The sequence below is a fragment of the Oncorhynchus masou genome, chromosome 13 (genome assembly GCF_036934945.1).
Source record: "Oncorhynchus masou masou isolate Uvic2021 chromosome 13, UVic_Omas_1.1, whole genome shotgun sequence".
NCBI classification, from domain to species: domain Eukaryota; kingdom Metazoa; phylum Chordata; class Actinopteri; order Salmoniformes; family Salmonidae; genus Oncorhynchus; species Oncorhynchus masou.
The window spans coordinates 39,357,710-39,376,109 of record NC_088224.1 but is presented as its reverse complement, the minus strand read 5'-3'; the positions used below and the strand labels follow the sequence as shown (position 1 = coordinate 39,376,109).

The 18,400-nt window shown below is 41.9% G+C and overlaps 2 protein-coding genes across 4 annotated transcripts; one reads left to right on the top strand and one right to left on the bottom strand.

Moving 5' to 3' along the window:
• Nucleotides 1-2: 2 nt before the first annotated feature.
• LOC135552302 (palmitoyl-protein thioesterase 1-like) lies at nt 3-6,303 on the bottom strand. The gene is made up of 10 exons (XM_064983844.1): nt 6,215-6,303; nt 5,632-5,757; nt 5,335-5,444; nt 1,900-2,027; nt 1,555-1,625; nt 1,351-1,453; nt 1,081-1,171; nt 865-963; nt 682-753; nt 3-587 (listed from the first exon to the last, which is right to left on the bottom strand). The coding sequence occupies exons 2-10, from the start codon at nt 5,747-5,749 to the stop codon at nt 465-467; spliced, it is 915 nt and encodes a 304-aa protein (XP_064839916.1). The 5' UTR covers nt 5,750-5,757; nt 6,215-6,303; the 3' UTR covers nt 3-464.
• Nucleotides 6,304-6,414: 111 nt separating this feature from the next.
• Nucleotides 6,415-16,216, top strand: LOC135552300 (sialin-like). Of its 3 annotated transcripts, none has more exons than XM_064983839.1 (13): nt 6,415-6,610; nt 8,527-8,645; nt 9,229-9,423; nt 9,894-10,114; nt 10,361-10,594; nt 10,799-10,973; nt 11,464-11,582; nt 11,707-11,868; nt 12,052-12,154; nt 13,058-13,190; nt 13,612-13,759; nt 13,968-14,058; nt 14,417-16,216. In XM_064983839.1, the coding sequence occupies exons 3-13, from the start codon at nt 9,321-9,323 to the stop codon at nt 14,614-14,616; spliced, it is 1,689 nt and encodes a 562-aa protein (XP_064839911.1). In that variant the 5' UTR covers nt 6,415-6,610; nt 8,527-8,645; nt 9,229-9,320; the 3' UTR covers nt 14,617-16,216. The 3 variants fall into 3 exon arrangements, with proteins under 3 accessions (XP_064839911.1, XP_064839913.1, XP_064839912.1); XM_064983840.1 differs by lacking the exon at nt 6,415-6,610 and adding an exon at nt 8,293-8,425; XM_064983841.1 differs by lacking the exon at nt 12,052-12,154 and having other exon boundaries at nt 6,417-6,610.
• Nucleotides 16,217-18,400: the final 2,184 nt, after the last annotated feature.

Genomic DNA, 18,400 nt, shown 5'->3' with positions numbered 1-18,400 from the left:
AATGTGGGGGATTTTTCTTTATTGGCTGACTGGACAGTAAGAGCAGGCCAAATATGGGGAGGATGAGCCCTTATGTTTTGCTCTATCTGGGAAAATGTGCCATTTTTCACAAGGAGAGCTTGATAATTAACTCAGTTCAGAACCAGTGATTTCTTAACATATTAGTTCCATGTTATTCACCATTACACTACTGGTGAAGAAACACCCACCACACTTTTATTCCAAAATACAGTGCTAAGCAAATGATCCTACATTCAAATAGATATCTCCAAATTAGACTCCTGCATCTCTGAGAACCAACTAACTTTATTTCCCTGTGGTAGTACGTTAACGGGGTAAAACAGTTTTTAAAATCATAAATAGGTGCATTATTTGATTTAAACAGCAGGATGGTATCGGAATGATCAGTGCAATAGTAATGTGTGCGTACGTCAACTCATGTCAGTGTAGCTAGCTAGGTGTTTTTAGCGCAGGTAAGGCACTAGTTTGGCATTGAACCACTCATCGGTGAACTGAAGGTGATCTCCTTCTGTGGCCAGGAAATCCAGCTTCCCAGCTGCCTCCATCGCTGCCAGTCCCAGACGATCCTTAAAACCGATACCATTTATCAACACAATATCACAATCTATATTATTGAAATACGTGTCTGTTTGAAGATGCGTAAACATGATGGGGTTTTACCTCTTTATAGAGGACACTCTCCTGAAGGGTCTCGGTCTCTTTCGCCTGACCAGTTTTCAGAAAACCAAACCACTACGACAAAGAGATTGCAAATAGAAAAACATCTTGTTCATAAGCAATTACAGTGTAGGCGGAGGAGGACAGTACATCAAGAGAGGTTGTCACGATGTGCTCAGTATTTACCTCGGTGTCAACTGGATCAACAACGCTGTCCTGCAAGAACTTGACCATCACAAACTTGTCCAGCAGTTGGAGGTTCTTCTTGTAAGTCTCGTTCACCACCTGTGAGGTGAAATGCAGCAGATCATTTGAATTAAATTGGAATACAGTTATGGAGACAAACAGCACAGTATGAACAATCAAATAATGTCCGATTCTGAAAACGAGCACCATACTAACCCGCTCCTGATTGATATCAGCCAGGAAGAGGCTGTGTTTTTTGTACAGGTCGTCATTCAGTGGGTCGTGCCAGTACTGTGCCTGCACCAAGCTGATAAAGACAAGGATTCCAAATGTACCACGAGATAACAGCCACAATACACAAAGCACTGTCTTTTCTTTGCGCATCCTCTCAAAAACATACAGTAACTATGTCATACTGATTACCTGGGTACTGCTGACTTGTCTCAAACATAACAATTTCCTTCTGAGTTGTAAGCCTACACTCACTGTTTTTGCACAATATCGGTATAGGCTCCTGAGTTGAGTTCCTTGCGAATCCAGTCACAGATATGGGAGCTCTCTCCAGGGCATCGAGGGAGACCATACACCCCTGTGAATGTGGAGAATAGAATCATTACACAACTGTCAGGAAGTGAATGGAAAACAATGTTGCTGAATAGAGACAAGGCACTGTTGCCATGGTGCCGTTACCTTGTTGTTGTCCCCCAACAGAGATCAGGGTTTTCATTGGAGGAGATGGACAGCGCTGCGCCACTGCCCTCCTAGGGGGAAAAGAGGTGGAAAGGTGAAGAACTGGGAATGACAGCTTCTTGTATAAAGTATATTCCTCCGCTTACCTGGGATGGTCAACTCCTTGAGGACCGCAGGCTTTTGTTCCACCTCGGCTATAAGACACCTGATTTAACTACATTGGTTGAATAGGTGTCAAAGTGTACTGCAGCTCTCCAGAACCGGAGTGGCCCTTCCCAATCTCTAACATTCTATTTAAAAAAAAAATCTGAGGGGCTTTGTGAGTAGGGGTCCAGAGACACTTACAGGAACTGCCCTCCCTGAGAGAAGCCCATGGCATTGTAACCATCCTTCAGCTTGGGATCCTGGGCGAGCTGGCTGCACACCATGGACACCTGCTCATTGACGTCCATGAAGAAACCATTCTCTGTGTCCTGAGGGGTAGATATGAGGCAAGAAAGTTCATGGTGGGAACGTAACAAAGTTGGCAAACAGGAATATCATTTCAGAAAATAGGTCAGAGGGTGAGCTATTTTACCCTACAAAGGCCGGTGAGTACAAGCACCGCAGTAACACACTCGATTCTACGAATCGACTTCAATCAAAGCTTTCATTAGTAGGAACGTGTGCGTTACTGCTTGGCTGGAGAAAAGGCATGCATCCACACCGGTCACCGCAGGTATTGACTGTCCACCACTGAGCAGGGCCGGAGTTACGGACAGGCCTTAGGGAGCCTGGCCCACCTTACCGTACCTCCTTGCCAGTCTAAATAATTATCATTTATTTGACCGAGATGTGCGCCGACAGAAGACTGTTCAATCACAGAAAAAGCATCTTCAACTGTACATGGTCTACACATACTGAGGCCACGCTGTCTCAGTATGTGTAGACCATGTACAGTTGAAGTCGGAAGTTTACATACACCTTAGCCAAATATATTTAAACTCAGTTTTTCACAATTCCTGACATTTAATCCTAGTAAACATTCCCTGTCTTAGGTCAGTTAGGATCACCACTTTATTTTAAGAATGTAAAATGTCAGAATAATAGAGAATTATTTATTTCAGCTTTTATTTCTTTCATCACATTCCCAGTGGGTTAGAAGTTTACATACATTCAATTAGCATTTGGTAGCGTTGCCTATAAATTGATTAACTTGGGTCAAACGTTTTGGGTAGTCCACAACAAGTTGGGTGAATTTTGGCCCATTCCTCCTGACAAAGCTGGTGTAATTGAGTCAGGTTTTTAGGCATCCTTGCTCGCACACGCTTTATCAGTTCTGCCCACAAAGTTGTGGCCATTTTGCCACAACTTTGGAAGTATGCTTGGGGTCATTGTCTATTTGGAAGACCCATTTGCGACCAAGCTTTAACTTCCTGAATGATGTCTTGAGATGTTGCTTCAATATATCCACAATTTTTCTCCCTCATGATGCCATCTATTTTGTGAAGTGCACCAGTCCCTCATGCAGCAAAGCACCCCCACAACATGAGGCTGCCACCCCCATGCTTCACGGTTCGGATGGTGTTCTTTTTGTTTAATCAGACCAGAGGACATTCATCCAAAAAGTACCATCTTTGTCCCCATGTGCAGTTGCAAAATGTAGTCTCGCTTTTTTCTGGCGGTTTTGGAGCAGTGGCTTCTTCCTTGCTGAGCGGCCTTTCAGATTATGTCGATAGAGGACTTGTTTTACTGTGTGTGATATAGATATATATATCACACACAGTAAAACAAGTCCTCTATCGACATAATCTGAAAGGCCGCTCAGCAAGGAAGAAGCCACTGTATATATATACACTTTTGTACCTGTTTCCTCCAGCATCTTCACAAGGCCATTTGCTGTTCTGGGATTGATTTGCACTTTTAGCACCAAAGTACGTTCATCACTAGGTGACAATGCATCGCCTTCCTGAGCAGTATTTTTTTATTTTTTTTATTTTACTAGGCAAGTCAGTTAAGAACAAATTCTTATTTTCAATGACGGCGTAGGAACAGTGGGTTAACTGCCTGTTCAGGGGCAGAATGACAGATTTGTACCTTGTCAGCTCGGGGATTCGAACTTGCAACCTTTCGGTTACTAGTCCAATGCTCTAGGCTACCCTGCCGCCCCAGTATGACGGCTGCTTGGTCCCATGGTGTTTATACTTGCGTACTATTGTTTGTACAGATGAACGTGGTACCTGCAGGTGTTTGGAATTTGCTCCCAAGGATGAACCAGACTTGTGGAGGTCTACCATTTATTTTCTGAGGTCTTGGCTGATTTCTTTTGATTTTCCTATGATGTCAAGCAAAGAGGCACTGAGTTTGAAGGTAGGCCTTGAAATAAATCCACAGGTACATCACCAATTGACTCAAATTATGTCAATTAGCCTATCAGAAGCTTCTAAAGCCATGAATTTCCAACCTGTTTAAAGGCACAGCCAAATTAGTGTATGTAAACTTCTGACCAACTGGAATTGTGATACAATGAATTAAGTGAAATAATCTGTCTGTAAACAATTGTTGGAAGAATGACTTGTGTCATGCACAAAGTAGATGTCCTAACCGAATTGCCAAAACTATAGTTTATTAGCAAGAAATTTGTGAAGTGGTTGAAAAACGAGTTAATGACTCCAACCTAAGTGTATGTAAACTTCCAACTTCAACTGTATCTGATAATGTCTGGATCAAAAGAGTATGGCATGTCACACTATTTCTGGCCAAACAGCATCAGATACATGGGCCACATATATTAAGACAGAGGGGCGCTGTTTCGCTAACAGATGCTTTCGCCGGTGAGAAAGTTTCAGCAGAGTAAGAGAGGGCTCACTATTTGCGAAAATCTGTCCAAAATAAGCCTAATGTGTTTCTATGGGCATAATATGCATACCTAAGCTTGTCGCCTGCCTTCCTGCCTCTGGGACGACTCCCGTTGTTAGGGCGGAGACATGAGCATCTCGTCATTATATACAGATCTCAGGTTTTAGTCTCTTCAATTTTCTTGCCCCCCCCCCCTCCCCTGCATTTGCATCAAACCCTTCGTACGCAGCCTCAGGTCCACATTGTATAAATCAACATTAAGTCAACAAAGTCCTTTTTGTTTTGAGTCATTGGGAATGATAATAGTTCCTCACAATATTTGAAAAATCTTCACTAGCTATAGCTCAAGTCAAGACAGATGGTAAGAGAGGCAGGGTACAGAGATGAATGCAATTGAAAGAACCTGAATATAAATCAGGTTATTTTTTGTTTTTATTTGTTTGCTTTAGGTTTTATTTTACTTAGTTGACAATGGAAGTTACAGGCCTACTGCTGCATTGACCTACAGGCAATCTCTGAGTTCCATGTGCTCATTTCTTTAGCTGCCAACGGCTCACGGTGTATCAATGTGTCCATACAGCTCTCGCATTAGTTGAATTTTAACTTTGAGATTTGTATCATTTTAATTATGATTTTTATGATTAACTACGTGACAATGATTTTGAGAAACAAAAACATTATAGAAATATAACTGTTCCACAAAAATGCACATATAAAAATAATCATAACTGGCACACAGATCGGTAGAAATGGTAGGGTAAATTGTAAGCTTCACCAAATTTGAAACTGGTCTTTACTATAACAACCATTAAAAATAAAATAAAAATCACATAGGTTCGTCCGAAAAAACTAGCCTGCCTATGGAAATCAAATGCCCGTCCAACTTATTCATTTTGGCGCTAGCCCTGCCACAGAGATAGGTTCAAGGAGAGTGGAAAGTACCTGAATGACAGTCTTGCCAATCATCAGAGACAGGACGTCAATGCCAGGGATTGCTTCCTCGATCATCTTCTTTATGGAGCCCATGCTGAGAGGGTTGCAACAGCTGTCTCCTGTATTCAAACAGAAACAAGAACAGGGTCTATATACACTATCTGACATTGCATTACTTATCTAAGGGCCACAGGCAAATATAGGAAGTGGCCTCCCCTTCCTTGCTTAGCCATTCTGCCAAACTGAGAAACATCATTGCCGTATGTGAAAACATAATGTTCTAGTATTATGCATCTAAGTGCTTACCCATTCCATGCCACATAACCAATGGGAGGGTGGCATTGTCAGATCCATGTACGGGGCTGAGGACAAGTTGTGACAGCAGGGGGCCAGCCCCCAGGAGCAAGCGGAGAAGTGTGGTCATCTTGAACCCTGAAATCAATATAAAGAAGAGGACCAGAAGTGAACTAATGCAAATTCAAGGCTATCTATGTAATCAGTCATGTGATACAACAGGAACGTTAGTTGGCTATTAGCGGTGTTAAACGGCACAATCTGTGTTCGTGTTAAAATGCACAATGTGTAATTTCAACAGCCTGGCCCTGACATTTTGTTTGGTAAACTGAGCGAAGGGGCTGAGGGAAAGTAATCTCTCAGATGCAGACGTAGTTATTATGAATGCAAGGACTGGACGTTAGCTCGCACGCTACGCTAGCTTCCCAAATGTGGGAAGCTAGGGACGTTATTTTCCTAGCTTCATAGGTATCTATGCCTGACCAAGCAACTGTCTACATTTCTTGCTCGTCGTGTTTCACTGAATATTGAAACTATACACATTTGCTGAGCAATAAACACTCAATCTGAAACCGAGCAATAAACGACTACTTACTTTTCAGAATCGCCACAGTTTGTCACATGACATGCTAGCTACCCGGAAGAAACTTGAGAAACAATCATCAACTTCCACATCATACGGATCAGCATATCGCGCGATGTGTACATTAGTTTAGTTTATCTTGTGTTGTAGAGTTCAGTGTAAATTAAAAGAACGTCAACGAATAAAAAAATATTATTGATCATGTGACTACCGCTTTCCCTGAATCGCAAACAGTGTACACAACACTTTTACCACTGTTTTTACTTGGTCTGTGCCAAGTGGAAAGGCTACAAGCAGTAAGGACGCTATACCGCTATAAGGCAAAACAGAGAGCTCTTTTCACATTTATTAAACACGACAGGTGCAACGTAAACCAGAGGTTTGTGTTGAAGAGTCCATTCGTTCTCGGTAGGTTTGCTCTATAGCTCAAATTCAACTAAAATGCACTAGCAGCTGTACTATTTTGGATCTACTTATTGAGACCTATCGAGCTATCTATTCTCGTTTATGTACCAATGTGGCCAGCTGTTTCAAGTGAATGTTTCGATTCACATGCATGACTGACTGCTTATAAGCCTCCAGTGTTGTAATAACCTTGTTTTATTATTTTTTATTTTATTTAACCTTTTTTTTTACCTTGGCAAGTTAGTTCAGAACAAATTCTTATTTACAATGACGGCCTACCAAAAGGCCTCCTGCGGGGACGGGAGCTGGGATTATAAATACAAATAAATTAAATACAAATATATGGCAAAACACACATCAAAACAAGAGAGAGAGCAGAACACTACATAAAGAGAGCCCTAAGACAACAACATAGCATGAGAGAAACACATGACAACACAGCATAGTCAGAAGCCATAGACGTCAAAGATGTTCCTGTAGGTCTGTCATGTAAAAGAAAACAAGTTGTCACGTAATGAGGCTATTGTAATGTGAGCATAATTCATTGCATTGTTTGTTGTCATTATAGACGGTGAATGCGTGTGATACCCATTAGTTATGTCGAACGGGTTGAATTTAAAATCCCCTTTCCCAAAACTAATGTCAGAAAATGGAGAAGTTATGATTGAAAGAAGAAGCATAGAGTTACTAAAACTACACACAGTTATTATACCAACTTTGGAAGAAGTGAACTTTACAGATAACACACAATCACATACCAATGCCCATGTTTTTTTTGACTGTGTCCGTTTGTAATGGGAATTTCCAGGTGAACAAAAAGGAGAGCAGTCGTTGATCACATCAATCAAAATAATGTTGGTTTAATTACAAGATGCAACAGGGAGACACCTCTAGTACAGAAGCAGAGAAAATGTCTAACGGGCCTCTTGGAGACAGGCCCTTTATATTCAGACCGTGCCAAATGTTCTCTTAACATCAGCCCGAGAGGCTTGTGCGAAGTCAAAACAAAAGACAGTGACATTGCCTGCTGCTACAGAATCACACAGTGCATAATGTAATCAATACAATTAGAATCAGTGTCCTCGGTCCTTTTGCAATCTGTAGCTCTGGAGTCAATCACTATCAAACGTTATGAGAAGAATCCATAACATTCAGTACAAAAATCTAGTGACTATCAACTCAGACACAAATATGTCACAAATAGAACACTGGAAATTATGTATATTACAGAATAGCAAAAACATATAAATATGCTAAGCATTGTGTTAATCACCCTAAACTGAATAAGAACTCGGGCTCCTGAGTGGGGCAGCAGTCTAAGGCAATGCATCTCAGTGCTACAGGCATCACCACAGACCCTCGTTCAATTTCAGGCTGTGATTGGGAGTCTCATAGGGCGGCGCACAATTGGCCCAGTATCATCCGGGTTAGGGTTTGGCCGGGGTAGGTCATCAGTGTAAATAAGAATTTCTTCTTAACTGACTTGCCTAGTTAAATAAAACATTTAATAAATATACTTTATTAACTTTAAATGGCCACTACACCATGTCAAAAGGCACTACATTATGTCATTCTATTCCACCCCCCTCATCAGCTGACTTGCGTAACACACTCTCTGTTCCTCCAATGTTAACCTTTTGAGTGTGAACGTTTTATTAGTCAGCAGATACACTAGGTTCACATCTGCTTTTAATCAGTCTGCACAAGTCACAGTCAGAGTGAAGGAGAGGCTAAGACTACTGGTTTATGTAATTTAGCGGACAGACCTGTATTCTGAGATCAGATTTATTGCGTACTACTGGTCCAGCTCTAAAAGAGGTAGCTATGAAAAATCATTGAATTCATGATTCTGTGACTGACTTGACATAGGCCATAATTCACAGACTGGTATTTGTTTTCCATCTTGTTTTTTTCTTCAGGATCAACATGTATAAGCCACACCACCAGCCAGCCTAAAACTATTTGGAGCATCATCTGAAGAAGAATGTATGATGCTCCCCAGTCCTATGATCAAGGTCTAGAAACTCAATAACAACAAGTGAGTAACATTCTGGTCCAACCAGTCCTACTTGTGATAATTGGTCAAACCTTTTTCTCTATCTAAACCAGAGCTCTCCAACCCTCTTCCTGGAGAGCTACCATCCTGTAGGTTTTCGCTCCAACCCTCATCTAGCGCACCTGATTCTAATAATTAGCTGGTTGAGAAGCTGAATCAGGTTAGTTACAACTGGGGTTGGAGTGAAAACCTACAGGTGGGTAGCTCTCCAGGAACAGGGTTGGAGAACCCTGAATTCTGAACATTCCTCAAGATAAAGAGCCAAGTCTACTGTTATAATGCATGTCTACAGTATATTTGATTTCTTTGACTTAGTCAGGTGTTTTGTAATGGTTGCACAAGCACCCATGGATTTATTTGAACACCATAAGGACCATTGACCTGTCAGGTTATGGTCATTCTCATATCCAGCCTGTGTCTGTAGTCTTAACCCGTGTGTGTGTGTGTGTGTGTGTGTGTGTGTGTGTGTGTGTGTGTGTGTGTGTGTGTGTGTGTGTGTGTGTGTGTGTGCGTGTGTGCGCGTGTGTGCTTGCCATTTTTCCTGCTGACTCTTGCTCTCTGTCAGTCCTGCATATTTCCTTAGGACACTATGGTTAGGTGACCTCAGATCACAACCACTTCATTCAATCTCTGGCTGTCACCTGACTGGTGGTTGCCATGGCTTTACAAAATGGATTCTCCATCAACTCCACCCCACTGGATGAGAGTGGAGAGACAACACCCCTACTTAAAAAACAAGTGGTGGATGTTGATGATTCAGGTGTCTACTACATTTTACATTTACATTTAAGTCATTTGGCAGACGCTCTTATCCAGAGAGACTTACAAATTGGTAAATTCACCTTATGACATCCAGTGGAACAGCCACTTTACAATAGTGCATCTAAATCATTTAAGGGGGGGGGGGGGTACTATTTTTGGTTTGCTCTTTTGCATAGTCAGCACTCAGCAGCATGGATGTGCTAGAGGGTGATTTATTATGTAATGATAACTTTTTATGATAGTTGAAGGAAGTCATATCAAGTGAAAATTTGACCTACCTGGAAGTTTGGATATGTCCCTATGCTTTAGCTTGGTGCTAGTGAAATAGGTCATTTAAGTGTCAAGTACTCCTCGTTTGCCAGTGTAGATGTTCTACCAGCTCTGTTTAAATAGTCATCTTTAAAGTCTAAGTGTTTTCAGATCGATTGTGAGGTGTGATTGTGCACTTGTTGTCATCATGTCTACCAGTACCTCCACAATGTTGCTCTGCACGCTACAATTTGGCCATCATGATGTTCTTCGGATTTTCCGTTGTCTACGGTCTCCGTGTCAATCTAAGTGTTGCCATGGTCGCCATGGTCAATGGGACCAATAGCCAACCAACTCTCAACAGCTCAGTTGGCCATGAGTGCCCAGTGTCCTCCCAAGGGAACAACAACGGCAGCCAAACCCCAGACCAACCAGACGGGGTAAGTACCAGCTTTTCCAAAGTATCCACAACTAGACCTATAGTACACTGTACATCCATATTAAAGCTCATATATTACAGTACATCAATATGCTTCACACAAACATGATGCATGCGTACTGGACATAATGCACATGCAAAGTATGCACAGTAGATACAATACACTCACAAACTAATACGTAACACTATTGCTCATTTATCTCTCTCTCTCTCTCTCTCTCTCTCTCTCTCTCTCTCTCTCTCTCAGATACCTCAGTACTCGTGGGATTCTCCAACTCAGGGCCTGCTGCTGGGGGCGTTCTTCTTTGGTTACCTGGTGACTCAGATCCCCGGGGGTTACCTGGCCGGCCACTTTGGAGGGAGTATCTTCTTGGGGGGAGGGGTGCTTGGCACCGCAGCCCTCACCCTCCTCACTCCCCTGGCAGCCCAGCTAGGACCCTACTGGCTGTTTGGCTTACGGGCACTGGAGGGATTTGGGGAGGTAAGGGGCTTCATGTGTGCAGAGTAGGGGTCAATCTCATTCTGTTATCAGCATTGAACTGGATTAGCTTAGCATTCGATTTATGATATACTTACAGTATAGCCAATTTGGCCATGTGGTCATTATTTTTTCTAAAACTCCAAGGTATATTGTTAATTTAAGTGACAAATCAGTGTGTATTGCTCTGTGTTTGTGTGTTGTCAGGGGGTGACATTCCCGGCCATGATGGCCATGTGGGCTCGCTGGGCTCCCCCTCTAGAGAGGTCTCGTCTTATTTCCCTGTCGGGGTCAGGGGCAAACTTTGGGGCTTTTGTAGCCCTGCCCCTCACCGGCTTCATATGTCACAGTCTGGGCTGGCCCGCTGTCTTCTACATGTGTGGTGAGAGTTGGATAGCAATTACACTCCCCAAACATATACACTGAGTGTTCAAAACATTGAGGACACCTTCGTAATATTGAGTTGCACCCCCCTAACCATATACATTCCCCCTACACACACCATTATCTGCATTGTCAGCTTTTATTTTATTCTCCTGTTTTCACACACATTATACTTTCCTATTTTTGGATCATTCACAATTCTTCTCTGCACACTCAATCAATCAAATGTATTTATAGAGTATTTCTATTTTTTTTACAACAGTAGTTGAGAAAAAAAAAGTGCTTATACAGAAACTGAGCCTAAAACCCCAGATAGCATGCAATGCAGATGTAGAGGCACGGTGGCTAGGAAACACTCCCTAGAAATACAGGAACCTAGTTCAGCACAAACACTGTTCCGACACAACCTCTTGCTTTATAAAGATGTCAACATAACCAGGCTTTTCTCTCATTCCCTCCCTATCTCTCCCTCTTTCTCTCGTCACCAGGGGGTGCTGGTTGTATTTGGGCAGTTTTCTGGTTCATTCTGGTGTCTGACCAGCCTGGCACTCATCCACGAATCAGCACAAGAGAAAAGCATTACATCATCAACTCCATAGGAAAAGATGTAACAACAATATATCTGTGGTATCCTTTATGCCACTTTATCAAACATTTGTCAATCACTTTACAGTCAATCCCCTTTCTCTCTCTCTCTCTCTCTCTCTCTTTCTCTATGCCTCTTAACCCAGGGTGGTGCCCATGGCTGGTCAGTGCCTTTGTTACCCATGGTGCTCTCTGTTCCCCTGTGGGCCATCATAGTGTCTCAGATGTGTGCCAACTGGGGTTACTACACTCTGCTCACCTCACTACCCACCTACATGGACACAGTGCTTCACTTTGACCTCCGACAGGTGAGACCCAAAGAAATTGTACATTAAGTCATACATCATAGATATGGACATGTGATTTCTATGGATGATGCCAGAAGAGGGGAGAGACAGAGTGAGATGCTCAATTCCAGAGTGCTGTCAAGACTAGATAACTATAAGAATATGGTAATATTTCTACCGGGTGGCAAACTACCTGCCCTCCAGGACACCTTCAGCACCCGATGTCACAGGAAGGCTAAAAAGATCATCAAGGACAACAACCATCCGAGCCACTGCCTGTTCACCCCACTATCATCCAGAAGGCGAGGTCAGTACAGGTGCATCAAATCTGGGACCGAAAGACTGAAAAACAGCTTCTATCTCAAGGCCATCAGACTGTTAAACAGCCATCACTTGGTGGCTTCCACCCGGTTACGTAACCCTGCATGTTAGAGGCTGTTGCCCTATATACAGAGACTTGAAATCACTGGCCATTTTAATAATTAAAACACTAGTCACTGTAATAATGTTTACATATTTTGCTTTACTCATCTCATATGTATATACTGTATTCTATTCTACTGTATTTTAGTCTATGCCACTCCGTAATGGTTCATCCTAATATTTATATATTTAATTCCATTCTTTTACTTTTAGGTTTGTGTGAATTGTGTGTATTGTTGTGAATTGTTAGATACTACTGCACCGATAGATCTAGAAACACAAGCATATCGCTATACCCGCAATTACATCTCCTAAATATGTGTATGTGACCAACACAATTTGATTTGATTTTGATATAAGGGAAAGGGGGATAGCTAGTCAGTTGTACAACTGAATGCCTTCAACTGAAATGTGTCTTCCGCATTTAACCCAACCCCTCTGAATCAGAGAGGTGCGGTTGGCTGCCATAATCGACATCCAGGCTCCATAGGTAGAGTTTTGTCATATTTCTTAGACAAGTGTATACATACTTTAGGTGGTAGGACTAGAGAATGACTGACTAAGATTTAGTGTCGTATCAGTATATCACACTGTACAGGGTTAGTACAGGAGTCTCTGGACTTGTTGTGTTGTGTTGTTACCAAGGCCTGTGCTGCTGTAGTAATGTTTGAATAAAACATTGGTGAAAGTGACGCCATCTTATCGGGATATTTTATTCCTACAATGTAGTTGCAATTATTTTTGTCGTTGGTTAATATTGTCTATTTCTTTCTGTTTCTCTATGTAGAATGCCTTTCTCTCAGCTCTGCCCTATCTGGGTGGCTGGGCCTTCTCAGTGATATCAGGTGTAGTAGCAGACAGCCTCCTGGAGAAGGAGCTGTTGAGTGTAACAGCGGTCCGCAAGATTTTCACTATCACAGGCAAGGAGGGGACCAAGGAATTGGTCTTGGTTACTTATGGAATGGGCTTTACCAGATGTTGATTGATTGGATGTTAAAACGTAAAAAAGTTTGCAACAATTTTTTCGGGATTCTTTGGTACTATTTAATGCAGTTGATATTTTAGTCTGTAGAAATATGTTTATTAGCAAAATATGAACTTATAGAGTTTTACATTTTATATTGACATTTTAGTGATTTATCAGAAGCTCTTATCCAGAGCAACTTACAGTTATAGTATTTTATATATATATATATATATATATATATATTGTGTGTGTGTTGTTGTTAATTGAATGAATGAATCGCCACACTTATATGTCTCTTATCAATAGAAAGTAAGTGCAGTGTTTGAACATTCAACATGTGTATTGATGTATATTGTTGACTCCTCCTCCCTCAGGTCTGCTGCTGCCTGCAGCGTTCTTGGTTGCTGTGGGCTTCTCCGGCTGCAGTGGGGTGTTGGCTGTGACCTTCCTCACCCTCTCTACCACTGTAGGGGGCACCAGTGCAGCCGGGGTCTTCATCAACCAGATAGACATTGCTCCACGGTGGGTATTTCTCTATTTGACATGTCGTCACTTCACTTGATTCTCTTCACTTCTCTCCTTTACTCACCAGTCTTTTCTGGCATGTTTTGGACCTTCACTGAACTCTCTTGCACTCATTCTATCACACTCTCAGTCACTTACTCAGTGCCATTTCACTGCTTTTGGATGTATTTGAACCTCTTTGTCTCACTCTTCCTCTCATATTCAGGTATGCGGGGGTGCTTTTAGGAATCACCAACACTTTCGCGACTATCCCAGGTGTTGTCGCGCCCATCATCACAGGTTACCTCACCAAAGATGTACGCTTTAGCTTTTCCCTCATCATCAAATTGATTCATTCTGAAACTACTTTTCAAAATAATTCTATATATTTAATATAGCTACTTAAATACTTGTTTTTGTAAAAAGTATTCGACCGAGGCTGCGTCTACACAGGCAGTCCAATTCTGATATTTTTTCCACTCATTGGTCTTTTGACCAATCAACTCTGAAAACGATCTGATGTGATTGGTCAAAAGAACAATTAGTGGAAGACAGATCAGAATTGGGCTGCTTGACACAAGGACAATGCAATGGCTCATTTCTAAAAGTTACTGCACCCTTGAAGACTGTTATACATACGACTGTGACTCATGTCTCCCCTCCCTCCTCAAACAGCACTCCTTGGCGGGATGGAGGAATGTGTTCTGTCTATCAGCTGGGATCAGCGCAGGAGGAGCGCTTGTTTTCACCTTGTTTGGCAGCGGGAAGGTCCAGAAATGGGCCCTGGCAGAGGAGGAGCAGGAGCAGGCAGAAACAGAGAGAGATGGGTTAATCCCTACATGACAGACAGACAGACAAGACAAGACATGACATGACATGACCTAAAGGGAATAGGGCCTGTAAGAAATAAGCTGACCTCAGGTTAACTTAACTCCCCATCAGGTGGTTTTAAAAAGGATGGACCAGTGCATTTTAATAGTCTCTTAGTACACTGTGTTGGGAATGGGACCCTATATATAATACATTATTCATGATAGAATTAGGGACTTTTTAAAATGGCCTCTTTATATTCCAAATGCCTTTCTTTAGTATTGTTTACAACAATCTGTTTCTGACCACGTTTCATATTTATACTGAACAAAAAAATATAAATGCAACAAGTAAAGTGTTGCTCCTATGTTTCATGAGTTGAAATATTTCTCAGATTTTCTGCACAACATTTGCCAAAATAATCTATCCACCTGACAGGTGTGGCATATCATGAATCTGATTAAACAGCATGATCATTACACAGGTGCACCTTGTGCTGGGGACAAAATGCCACTCTAAAATGTGAAGTTTTGTCACACAAATGCCACAGATGTCTCAAGTTTTGAGGCAGTGTGCAATTGGCATGCTGACTACAGGAATGTCCACCAGAGCTGTTGCCAGAGAATTGAATGTTAATTTCTCTACCATAAGCCGTCCCCAACGTTGTTTTAGAGAACAGCCTCACAACTGCAGACCACATGTAATCATGCCAGCCCAGGACCGCGACATCTGGCTTCTTCCCCTGCTGGATCGTCTGAGACCAGCCACCCGGACAGCTGATGAAACTGAGGAGTATTTCTGACAAAAATACAATTATTTTGTGTGGAAAAAATTATTCTGATTGGCTGGGCCTGGCTCCCAAGTTTGTGAGCTTATGCCCTCCCAGGCCCACCGATGGCTGTGCCCCTGCCCAGTCATGTGAAATCCATAGATTAGGGCCTAATTCATTTATTTCAATTGACTGATTTCCATATATGAACTGTAATGTTTTTTTCTTCACTGTATATATATATATATATATATATATAACCCATCTCTCTCTCATACAGGATGAGTCATTATACCTTTTTTTTTACTTAAATCAAAGAGCGTTACATTTAACAATGGGCTACCCCTAGTGGTATAAGGAAATACACAGGCAACTTCTAATAAACTAGATTATTCTTTAATTGATCACTTTTAAGTGCTCTTATACTTTTATCTGCCACATTTTATTTAAAAAATACCTGTGCTCTTCCCAGGATTCATTGCCTATGATTAGCCATTGTCTGGTCTGTTGGCTATATAACAATTACTGCCCCAAACCATTTGTGCTTTGAATATTTTTTTATTGAACGACAGACAGAGGTACTTACAGAACTTGAACAATTTATATTTTACCGCTACCTACTTGACCTCCCGGCACTTTGCCCTTAAGGACATTGTTGCACAAAAAAAAATGTGGTTACCAAAAATGTTTAATTTGAGGAAATGTACATTCATGTAAGAATGTGTTGTTGGTCAATGTAAATTTATGCCAGAACATTTTGTAAGTGTTAGGTAAAAACAAATCAATGTGAATGTTCATAACAGAAAAAAATCTGTGAAATCAAAATGTCATGCTATTTCCAGTAGCCTACTGGTTTAACTTTACATTAAATAATATACCAAATGTTCACATACTGACTTTTTGGGTTGTCATGTGTTGTAATTTTAATACTTTTGAATAATTATATTAGTGGCAATTTTATCCTAATTGTGTTATACATTTTTTATTCGCATTTATATTGCGTCAGATATTTTTATTTGGAAGTTTTCTTGCTCCATAACCTGGTTCCCATTTTAACTTCCAACCCGGATGTTGTTAGTTGCTAGCGTGAACGTGACTGAGTGAAACGAGTGCTTCCTTTACATTTTCAGACTGCAGGGCAATAACATTTTTGTACGTTGTTTTTTTGCGGGGAGGAAGTTTTCGGAATACTCCAACTACTAAAAAGGCATCACCTTAACCCCGTGTAGAGACATTTTAAGAAGGCTATACGAAAACGCGCCGCTGAGGCTCATGAAATGCCCCCAATACTGAAGACGATTAGATTCCAGCAGTGAATCTGAGCCTGACAGTGATGTATTTTGGACTAAACTTCGTGAATGTTCCACTGGTAGTGAGGACAGTGAGATAGAAGCGCCATCAACCGAGAAACCTCGGCTGAAGAACCCAGTCACTTCAACAGGAAAACCGGTTTCTTCAACAGAATGGGGATCATGAGACTGGCAAAGATGGCACCGTTCGGCGAGGGTTAAATCCCATTGGAGAGGCAGTGGGCCAGAGAGCAACATGTGTTCATGGTCGCTCCAGGACCAGCAAAAAGCGACATAGACAGCAGCCCACTCAGCGCCTTTCATTGCCTGTTTGACATCAACATGTTGCTCCACATCAAAGAATGTACAGTTGAAGAAGCGCGCAGATGCACCGATGACAGTTTTTAATTATATGTCTTTGGATGACGCTCCTTTACGTTCGTGTGGCAATTGCGCGAAGATGGAGAGCTTTTGGAATGACCAGTGTGGGGTGATTATTTTTGGACAAACAATGCCAAGGAACAGATTGAGACATCATGCGATATTTATGTTTTGGCCAAAAATAAATAAAGAGTGAAAGTGTTAAAAATGACATATGTTCCCCCTTGTCACACGTTTTGAACAGTTTTGTCAAAAATAACATCACCTGCTACAACACAGGGCAGAATATTGCTGTTGTTCGCAGTTGTTTCCTACAAAAGCACAGGGTGTTTTCTCGCACTTCATGGGAAACGAGCTCGACCGTTATGGAATCAAGTTCTGGCTGGCAGTGGATGCTGACTCCAAATACATCGTGAATGGTTTCCCGAACTTGGGGAAAGAAGATGACTTCCAGACAACTGGACAGCGCCAGTGTGGTGCTGAAGCTGATGGAACCTTATCTTGACAAAGGAAGGAATGTGTCCACTTCAGTTCAACTGCAAATGAATTGCCGCATGACGCGAAGCTGTGTACATGTGTAAGCCAATGAAGACCATCAGTGTTCTCAGCACCCTGCACCTGTCTGTTGGCACGAGTACCTGCAGAAAGAAAACCCCAGAATCTCTGCCTTTCAACAACTCCACTAAAGTCGGGGTGAATGTGTTGGATAGGCATGCGCGCACGTTGTGTGAAGGGTGGCTCCCAGTGTTGGCCGATGGCTGTCTTCTACAACGTCCTGGACTTGGCAGCCATCAATGCCTATGTGCTTTACAAAGAGTGCATGTGGGACACTATGCGATATACCCGGAGTTTATCCTGAACCTAGCATCAGCGCTTCGGGCAAACTATGTGATGCTAAAAGGAGCTATAAAGTCAGATCCCGATCCCCGCCCTGCCAACGAAGTAGTGAAAATAACGAGTTGTCAGGGGACTAGTACTCAATGTAGGAACGTAACTCTTGAGGGATGTTCAGAATGCAGGAGATATGTTTGTGGGAAGTGCGCCAAGACGGTAAAGAAAATCATTCTCTGTCACAGATGCTTGTCGCAGGACACTTTACAAAATCCCCAAATTTGCGGCATGTGTAAAAGCGCGCGCCCACGAACTGTGAAGACATATGTTAATGCGTTGGCTGCATTTTCATCGACACACTACCTACCTCAACATGACTTCAGCATATACATTTGGCTACGCGTCATGAATATAATAATACAGTATAGGCTACAGTGTTTGATGGAAGAAGTTATGTGTTCATGGTTTACATTGAATTTACAACCAAGTACTGACTGTAATTTGTAACCAAAACGAGTTAACAAAATGTATTTGATTTCATTAAGGTTACGCATTTAAAATTAATGGTGTCGTAGATTA